This window comes from Saprolegnia diclina (assembly GCF_000281045.1).
Source record: "Saprolegnia diclina VS20 unplaced genomic scaffold supercont1.42, whole genome shotgun sequence".
Taxonomy (NCBI): domain Eukaryota; phylum Oomycota; class Saprolegniomycetes; order Saprolegniales; family Saprolegniaceae; genus Saprolegnia; species Saprolegnia diclina.
The window spans coordinates 486,765-495,665 of record NW_008246109.1 but is presented as its reverse complement, the minus strand read 5'-3'; the positions used below and the strand labels follow the sequence as shown (position 1 = coordinate 495,665).

The following is an 8,901-nucleotide window of genomic DNA, read 5'->3' as shown; positions in this document are numbered from 1 at the left end:
CCGCGCGTGGCGCTGGACGTCGGCCACGAGACCCGGTGGGCCGCACGCGAGTACGCACACCTTCTTCCCCAGGAACCGCTCGTGGTTGATGACCTCGTCCAGAATCGGCTTGCCACGGACGTAGTGTACGGTCTCGCCCGTGCTGCTGAGGAGGCTGCTGGACTCGTCGGCCGCCGTGCTGTAGAGCTTGCACACAATATCATGCGGCAGCGGGAACATGAGGCGGTCGGCGCTCAAGAGATCCGCCGGCGCGCGTACGACCCAGTGCATTTCCAAGTTGGCGCGGTGCGTCTCACCCCACTTGTCGCGGCACTGGTTCATCACGCTCAGCATCGGCGTGACACCAATACCGCCGCAGACCATGACCACGTGGTCGTACCGGTCGAGGTCGACGGCCGGCTTGCCGTACGGCCCACCGACAAGCACGGTCAGCGTCGTCGCATCGGCCGCGGCGTGGCACACCTTGTCGACAAACGACCCTTTCTGGAGCGCCTTCATGCAGAAGCCGATCGAATCTTGGTCGGGCGACACGATTGCTGAGAACGGATGCCACTCGGTGGCCGAGATGGACGGGACGCAGACGTAGAAGAAGGCGCACGGGTTCATCGAGGCCGCCCAGTGCTTGGTCTTTGTCGTCGACGGCAACACAAGCGTGACCGTGTCGGGCGCGCTCACGTCGACGGTAGCCTCGAACCGGTTGAAGAAGGCACGGAGACGGCCGAGAGCGCTGAGGCCGTAAATGACAAGCGGGAAGATCATGCCATAGACCACCGCCGTGCTGTGCAGCATGGCCAAGACGATGCCAGCAAGCGCCGCGACACGGTGGAAGTAGAGGAAGGCTTCGTACCAGCGCCGACGGATCGGCTCGAACGCGATGAGCCCCATGGACGCGAACGCGAGGAAGGCGAGGAAGCCGTAGAGCGGCGTCACGCCCTGCGTCCCGTACACGTTAGCGTTGGTGACGCCACTGGCGTTGGCGGTAAGGACCAAGTGCAGCGTGGCGTAGACGACGCACGAGCGGCCGAGCGCCCGATGGAATTTGAGAATGCGCTCGTGCGAGATGCCAAAGACGACCTCCCAGTGCTTGCCGCGCGCGACGGGCAAGAGCAAGAGCATCATGTCGACCAGAGCCAAGTGCCCCGAGATGAGCGCCAGCGCGCGGCCGAGCGACGCGTCCGCAAACTGTGCCCGCACCGAGAGACCCACTGCGATCAGCGTCGCCACGTACACAGCAAGAACGACGAGCTCACCGAGTTTGAGGTCGGCGAGCGACTGCTGGAGGCCGGCAAAGAGGTGCCGCGACGTTGGCGGTGCACAGAGCGTCTTTTGGTTGATGGCGCGCCACTCCCCAGTGTACGTCGCCACGAGGCCAAGAAGGACCATGGTGGCGAACCCCGCCGCGACGATCTGGGCCGTATACGAGGTGACGACGGTCGACATGGTTGCGAGCACCTGGGCCGGGCCCGTCGACGACGAGAGCACGATTCGCGTAGCACCGGCAGCGTCATGGTACGACGGGAACGCCGATGCGCCGTGGGCCCAAAGGAGGTTGGCTGCGCTGTTGTCAGCGAGGGCAACATCGAGTGCCGACGGCGACGTTAGCGGCCGCTGAAAGGTGAACGTGGCGACACCGTTGGTGACACCCGAGCGCACGACCGAGAGGGACGACTGGTCGGCTTGTAGGACTATCGATGCGGCCGAGTACCCGCGCAGTTCGTAGAGCCGGACGGTGGGCGCGCCGGACCCGATCTCCATAACAACGGCGTTCGAGACGGGGCTGCTCACCATGCGCGAGGAGGACGCGAGACCAATCGACACCCATCGCGCGTTGGCGACGGCGGCCGTGACCTGAAAGCAAACGTTGGCGCCTTGGACGAGGCTGCGCACCGACATGTCGGGGCCGAGGGCGACCGACGGGGCATTGGGAAACGCGGCCGAGTCGCAGGCCGCGAGCGCCGTCGAGACGAGACTGGCGACGCCGAAGACGAGTTTGTTGGTTGTGACCATGGGAAAAGATAAAGTGAGTGCCCAACAAGTCGTCACGTTGCTTGGAATTCGACGGATGGATATAGAAGCAGTGCACAGGTGGTCGGCGCTTTGACAATTTGACTTTATTTGGGTCCCCATCTGCACACCACTAGTCACCCCGTCGCTGAAGCTGTCGCTAGTTGTCGTGTCGCAATGGTACCTCCGACTCGCCTCTACGAGACGCTGCCTTGCTGTTCAGTGCCCACACGCCACGTAGCGAACCGCACTACTGGCTGCTCGCCGCCCATAGAAGGTTGAATGGAGCTTATATACCATCGCTAGCGTTATCGGACGACTTCAACCTTCCTTAGTCACGTGATGGCAGCGATGACAAGGTGTCCATCGGTTCTGGACATGGTGGATCAAGGCGGTGATCACGAGGTAATTTGAAGCCATTTGATTGGTGCATTTTTGGCTGCGGAACATTCAAGATCCGGTAGATCTGGATTGGATCTTTCAAAACAAATAGATAATTTTCGTGCGTTGTACGAGTGTTCCGAGATCACGCGCTTCTCTCACTTGAAAAATGGAGCTTTCGATACGGCTCTCTTGGAGCTACCGAGCAGCGAGGTGCAGTCAAGCCACGAGTAAACTCGGACTGTTTTTGCATCGATTTAGTTTATGTATTTTCTTGGCAAAACCAATCCTGGCTTTAGCCACAGACGTCGATGAGCTCGCGTTGCCGTCACCTTCAAGGGTCTTATCGACTTGCCGGTATATGCAAAAACCAAAGTCGCTTCCTGCATGCTCTTCTCACCCAGAGCAGATTGCTGCCAAGCTGGGTTGCTGTGGATGAGTTGAGCTTGTACCAGGGTATCCGTGGGTATCCGTATCCGAATGTATCCGGATGAGTGTTCTTGTAACGAGAAAATGCGATCTTTCAGATGAAACGGCACATGTTCTTCAATCGCATACGATCGAAAAGCCGATGCCAGCGCTGTCGGCCCGCGACCGCGCGATCCTCGAGTTCGCATGCTGCACCTTCTACCTCCAGACCAAGCCCGGGACCGACGAGCCAGCAGCGCAGCCAGCGGCGCAGCTCGAGATGCTGCCACCATCGGGCATGGCTGACGCCGCCGACGACGGTGGCTACGACGACGACTTTGGCCTGGAAGCGGACGACACCACGACTACGGTGCCAACAAGCACGCACGACGACGCGCCGACCAACTCGCTGGACGTCGACGCCGAGACGCCGCCCGAAGCGCCTCCGTCCGTGCTCGCGGAGGCCCTCATGGAGATGGCAGGCACGTTGCTGTACGCAGACCCTGGTTCGATCGTGGTTCGGGAGCACTTGATTGCATGTACTGCAGCACGCCCACGATCGAGGCTCATGCGCCGTCCTAGCGCTTGCCCACCTCGCGTTCAAGACGACGGCCCGCGGCCTGCGCCCGACAAACGACTGCGAGACGATCGTGCGTTTCTGGTGCAACTGTGTTTCTATGGGGCTCCGAGGCGAGTACGACGACATGGGTGCGTGGTCGACTAACTGGCTCTGGGTCCTTCGGTGCGCCGACCTCCTCCTCCTCAACGTCGCGTCCTTGGGCCTCGAGAGCGCGGCGTGGCGCACCAGCATCGTGCGCGCGCTGGACGGTATTTCGCAAGCCTGCCTCGGCACGCAGGACAAGGTCATTGGCAAGGCCATCTTTGATTGGGTCATGGAGCTCGCCCAAGCCTTGTGACTGCTCACTCTCGTATTACACAATGGCATGGGACATGGCGGCAAGCTTGGCCGAGTGGGCATCGCGCCAACACAGTACCTTAACGTTATCATTATTTGCATCCAGCGCTACGGTATCGTCAACATTAGCACCGAGCCATCGCCTCTACATGGCTTGCCAACGGACGCCAGTCGCCTTGCGGTGAGCTTGCGGTGTGGTGGTCGTCGTGCAGGGACGGCTTGCCGCCAATTCCAACGCCCAAAACGGGATATCCGGATGTAGCATTCCACCCTCCGGATACTGATGCATGAAATTCCCCAGCTCAGTACGAGCAAGGCAACTGTACTTATGGCGTGCGTGCCACGCTCCAAGTGTACACACCCACGACGAACCTACACTGTACTGTAGTTTGCTGCGTCTGAAATGAGCTCTACTGGTCTAGCCCAGGCTGGGTCTAGCCCCACTTGGCTCGTGCCATAGAATTCCCTTGGCTCGAATCAGAGGCTACCCGTCGACCCCCCGACGCTGCCCACTCACTAGTCAGACCGTCCTGGCGCCAGGTCGCCCGTTGTTCCGTCGCAGCAGCAGGAGCGAACCAGGCTCAAGCTGCGCGACTGATCTGCGCTCTGATACGCGTGCACATCTGCACGGGACAGTCGTCTCCGCCAAAATCTCCGTCTTTACGATGAGCCAACGCGTCCAACACACCAGATCGTACTTACGTCGAAATAAGATCTTGTCGGCTCGTGAGGGCGCGATGGCTTCGTTGCCACAGCACCATTGCGCTTGGTCATCGGTGAACGTTTTAAGGGAATTTGCGACCGAGATGCCGGATACAGGCCACTTGTCCGGATGCGTGGCGTATAGATCGCGCGCGTGTAACACCACCTGGGCGCGGCTCGAAGGCGCTGGCTTCCAGCATCATTCTCAGACGATGCAGCTGGTCCGCGTCTTCGCCGGCCTCGGGCTGCTCACGACGGCAACGGCCGCCGACAGCGCACCGACCTGTCGCTTCGCGCTCAACGTGTCTCCGGCCGCGCTCAAGCTGCTCGGCGGCAGCGGCAACGCCACGACGCCGGCCAACAGCACGCTCGTAATCCCGAGCATCTCGGTCGCGCCGGGCCAGAAGGACGGGACGGCGACGCCTGTGCCCACGCCCAAGGACGAGAAGAGCAAGACGCCGAGCACGACAGCGCCGGGCCTTCGCAAGTTGCAGATTAAGCCGCCAGTGGAGCCCGACACGACGTCGACGACAGCGCCGACGACCGCACCCACAACGCGAGCACCGACCGTCGCACCGACGCCGCTCCCGACCGACAAGAAGACCACTGAGCCGACGCTGGCGCCCACAGATCCATCGACCAAGTCGCCGACGCCCACGACCGTCAAGCCATCGTCAGGCAGCGGAAGTGGCAAGACACCGACGACAACGACGTCGTTGCCACCCGGTGTGACGTCGACGCCGACACCGACACCGACGCCGTCCAACTCGACCAACGTCATCAACGTCCCGGCGCCGACCGTCGTCACGACCTTTGACATCATTCCATGCGACGCGACGTTCTACAAGTTCTGGAAGACCAAGGGTCTCAGCTGCGGCGGCGTCGACCTCGACGTGTCCAAGGCCATGGAGCAAGCGTGCAGCGTCTACTCGGGCGCCATCTCGATCGGGACCGCCGGCTTCCCCGCGTGCTTCTCGTCGTGCTTTATTCCTGGCTGCGAGAAAGGCAAGTGGGACTATACCGTGATGGACGGTCTCTCGTCGTCGATCTACGCCGGCGTCAACTTTCTCGAGGCGGCGTCGCTCTCCAAGGCGTCGACGTCAGCGACAGCGTCGCTCTTCCCGACGCTCGCGACCAAATTCAAAACGTCCTTCTCGTGCACCTCGTACGACGTGTGCCAGTGCCCCGCGGCCAACATTGGCGGCGCCGGCAATAGCACGAGCTCGACCACCGGCAGCCAAAAGCGCGTCGACACGTGGAGCGACGGGACGAAGAAGACGACCCTCGACTACGTCGGCACGGTCACGTCCAGCGTGAGTGCGACCGTCACGTACACGGCGATCGCGACGACGACCACCATGATGATTGCGAGCTCGGTCGGCGCCGTCGGGTCGTCGGCCACCGCGGCCGCCGCTGGCATTTCGACCGGTGGGTCTGTCGGCATGGCCAGCGCCACGATCGACATTGCGCAGTTCGCCGTGTGCATGAGCCAGCTCAGCTTGCCAGGTGCGTCGCGGCCGTTGCGCGCCGTCGGCGAGCAACTGAGCTTTAGCGTCTTCAACTGGTTTACGTTTGGGAACGTGCCGACGACGACGGCCGCGGTGGCCGCCAACCGCCGCCTCGTCGAAGCGTACACGGGCCAGCGCTCGGAAGAGACGGGCGGCATGTTCCAGTACACGACGCGCCTCGGCATCCGCCCCGAGATGCTCTTCTACGTGACGCTCGCCGGCATTGCGTCCGTGATTGGCGGCATCGTGATCCTCCTCGCGCTCGTGCTCGTGCTCGGCCCGCTCTGCGTCAAGGACAAGCAGGCGTTCATGTCCAACTGCTACGACCGCGCGATCGGGCTCATCATGCTCGTGACCATCATCTCGCAGTACGCGCTCGGCGTCGTGTGCATGTTTCAGATTTGCCTCTGCCTCAAGTCCAAGACCGGCGGCTTCTCCAAGGAGCTCGTGTTTGCTATCTTGACGCTGCTCGTGCTCGCGATCGGCATCATGGGCTACGGTGTCTACGTCGTCAAGAAGTACCAGAACGACATCCAGGACATTGGCACGGCCCAGCACCTCGAGAAGACCGTCCACAAGCGCTTTGGGTGCCTCTACGACGAGTACGACTTTGCGAACCGGTACTTCTTCACGGCCAAGATGGGCCTCGCCCTCCTCTCGGGCATGATTGCCGGTACATTTGCGGTCTCGGGTCAGTCGCAGCTCGTGATGCTCATCGTCCTCCACGTCGGCTTCTTTCTCCTGCTGAGCGTGCGCCGGCCGCACTATGCGCCGTTCGTTCAAAACACCACCGTCGTCATCACGGTCGTCAAGGTCATTACCTTTGGCTTGAGCTTCCTCCTGCTCAAGGTCGCGACCGCCGGCGCGCCCGACGACATCAAAGATGGCATCTCGTACGGCATCCTCGCGCTGCAGCTCGGCGTGCTCCTCTGCCTCCTCGCGCGCCAGATCTACATCTTCTACAAGACGCACCAGCTCAAGAAGGAGCTCGCAGCCTCCAACGACACGATGCGCCACGAAGATCTGTACGCGCTGGATGCGATCACGGCGCCCGGCGCGTATGCGATGGCGACCAACAGCACCAACCACCGCGACACGAGCCAGAAGCAGCGCGAGTGGACGAGCGAGAGCCACCGCATGAGCGACGACAAGCCGCGCTTGCCCCTCAAGACCACCAACCACAACCACAACGGCAAGCTGAAAACCCTCCATTCGGCCAACCAGCAACCACACAATGGGCAGTGGAAGGAGGACGAGTACGACCCGCGCGAGTACGCCATTTGAGCAAATATAATAATTGTATTGACTGTCTTTTCTTCCACCATTTTTGTCTTTTCCTCCAACATTTTTGTCAATACCTGCGATCTTCTAGACTTTACGTACTAGTACCTCGTACCTCTGCAGACACTGCTTGCACAGTGTGAGGAAGGATCTCCGATCTCCCAGGTTGAGGGTCGGTGCTCTGGTGAATGAAAATATGTGGACAGCGCAAAGTTCAGTGGAAGATTTGACGAGGATACGCGATCACTCGAGTGGCAAGCAGCGAGCACCAATGCGGCGCTCATATAGAACGACAGGGCAGGGACGTACGGACACTGCGCATGTCCCAGGACGCCAAAGCTTCTCGTGTTTGCCCTTCCAGCGCGTTTCGAACAACAGTTTAAAATACACTGCAAGCTGCATATCCTGCATGTGAGCCTCCAGCGACCACGAGTGCACTACATGTTGATGCGCTAGCCAGCGTTGTACGGCGTAGAGGTCACCTTGGGCGCCGTGACTCCGTGACTTGCACAGAACGCGTGCCGGCGCTTGGGACCGACGACCAGACTTGGCAGCACCTCCTCCAACTCGTCGTCTCCTATTCAACTTGTTTTTTGTATGAAGAGTGCCGTACACATCGCGTGCACGACCGAAATGGTCGCGTGCGATACGGCTGCGCGGGATCTTGTGTCAAAAAGCAAATAGCAACGGCGATGGCAGGCGCGATCTCGATCCTCAAGTCCGCGAGTCTCTTGCTCGTCGGCGCCTTCCTCGCGTACGCAACCAGATCTTATTGCGCGCGTCCATTTACGCCAGGTGCCAAGTAGGTACAAGGCCATTGTGCTCGCTGCAGCCAACGTCGACCCGATCTTCTTCGTCCCGCTCTTCGTCGTGCTCGTTGTCGTCGGCCTCGTCCAGAGCCTCCCGGTGGCCGTGCACGCGATGCGAGATGCGTACAAGCCCGTGCCTCTCCGGCGGTCGGTCGTGCGCCTCGCACCCTACCGCATCGTGTAGCGCTCCGATAACGCAAAATGTATTTATTCCGTCCACCATCACATTGGCTCATGTCGATGTGAACGCTGTCGTTTCAGCATTTCGTCAGAGTGGACTTGTGTCCTATCGAAGTGCAAATATAAACTTATCGTAATACATATATTTGTTTGACGACAGTGAGCCAGAAACGGCTTTCAACCGCGAAGCGAGCCATTGTTGCATTTGACTGGGATGCTCGGTGTGGCGCGTGCACTCCTCCGTAGTCTCTTTGTTGTCGGTGTCATCGCGTCTGTCATGTACATCACGACGTCTCTCAAGAGCTAAGCCGCATTTGTCCTAGGTTGGCGACGGTGCACGGCCTCGCCGAGGCCATCGACATCATCTTCTGCCTCCCGTTTCTTATCTACGGAGCCACACTGGGCCTCTTTGAAGGTATTCCGCTGTTGTTAGCGACGCGCCACGACGCTGCATCGACCCCGTCACTGCCCGTCGTATGGCAGTGCTAGACGTCATATCTCAAAGACAGTGTAATTCGCTTAGCTGTTGCTCATACTAGAGAAGCGTAGAGACGCGATCAAAGATCTGGAGCACAATCGCCCTGTTGCACGTGTAGAGGTGCGCGCGGGTGCCCTCGTCCGAGCCCATGTCGAGGCAGAAACCCGCGTGCGTGAGGTGCTTGAGCTGCTTGGTGCCGGGATCGTAGCGCCACTTTTGGTTCAAGTTGTTGCT

General features: G+C 60.4%; 6 protein-coding genes across 7 annotated transcripts in view; 4 read left to right on the top strand and 2 right to left on the bottom strand.

Moving 5' to 3' along the window:
• SDRG_11598 (hypothetical protein) lies at window positions 1-2,085 on the bottom strand (the record flags this gene model as incomplete). The annotated part of the gene is made up of 1 exon (XM_008617641.1): window positions 1-2,085. A coding segment is annotated over exon 1 (2,007 nt), but the record flags the coding sequence as incomplete, so codon positions are not given.
• Window positions 2,086-2,936: 851 nt separating this feature from the next.
• Window positions 2,937-3,815, top strand: SDRG_11597 (hypothetical protein). The gene is made up of 2 exons (XM_008617640.1): window positions 2,937-3,332; window positions 3,376-3,815. Exons 1-2 carry the CDS (start codon window positions 2,957-2,959, stop codon window positions 3,708-3,710), a joined length of 711 nt encoding a protein of 236 aa, XP_008615862.1. The 5' UTR covers window positions 2,937-2,956; the 3' UTR covers window positions 3,711-3,815.
• A 743-nt stretch (window positions 3,816-4,558) lies between these two features.
• Window positions 4,559-7,282, top strand: SDRG_11596 (hypothetical protein). The gene has a single exon (XM_008617639.1). It carries the CDS (start codon window positions 4,624-4,626, stop codon window positions 7,201-7,203), a length of 2,580 nt encoding a protein of 859 aa, XP_008615861.1. The 5' UTR covers window positions 4,559-4,623; the 3' UTR covers window positions 7,204-7,282.
• A 438-nt stretch (window positions 7,283-7,720) lies between these two features.
• SDRG_11595 lies at window positions 7,721-8,348 on the top strand. Of its 2 annotated transcripts, none has more exons than XM_008617638.1 (2): window positions 7,721-7,954; window positions 8,007-8,348. In XM_008617638.1, the coding sequence occupies exons 1-2, from the start codon at window positions 7,893-7,895 to the stop codon at window positions 8,191-8,193; spliced, it is 249 nt and encodes an 82-aa protein (XP_008615860.1). In that variant the 5' UTR covers window positions 7,721-7,892; the 3' UTR covers window positions 8,194-8,348. The 2 variants fall into 2 exon arrangements, with proteins under 2 accessions (XP_008615860.1, XP_008615859.1); XM_008617637.1 differs by having other exon boundaries at window positions 8,004-8,348.
• A 55-nt stretch (window positions 8,349-8,403) lies between these two features.
• Window positions 8,404-8,678, top strand: SDRG_11594 (hypothetical protein; the record flags this gene model as incomplete). Its single annotated transcript, XM_008617636.1, has 2 exons — window positions 8,404-8,468; window positions 8,513-8,678. The coding sequence occupies 2 exons, from the start codon at window positions 8,404-8,406 to the stop codon at window positions 8,676-8,678; spliced, it is 231 nt and encodes a 76-aa protein (XP_008615858.1).
• A 3-nt stretch (window positions 8,679-8,681) lies between these two features.
• Window positions 8,682-8,901, bottom strand: part of SDRG_11593 (hypothetical protein) — a 4,377-nt gene continuing 4,157 nt past the window's right edge. Inside the window, exon 3 of the mRNA XM_008617635.1 lies at window positions 8,682-8,899. Within this exon, the coding sequence (XP_008615857.1) occupies window positions 8,725-8,899 (175 nt within the window). The 3' untranslated portion in view covers window positions 8,682-8,724. The remainder of the gene's footprint in view (window positions 8,900-8,901) is intronic.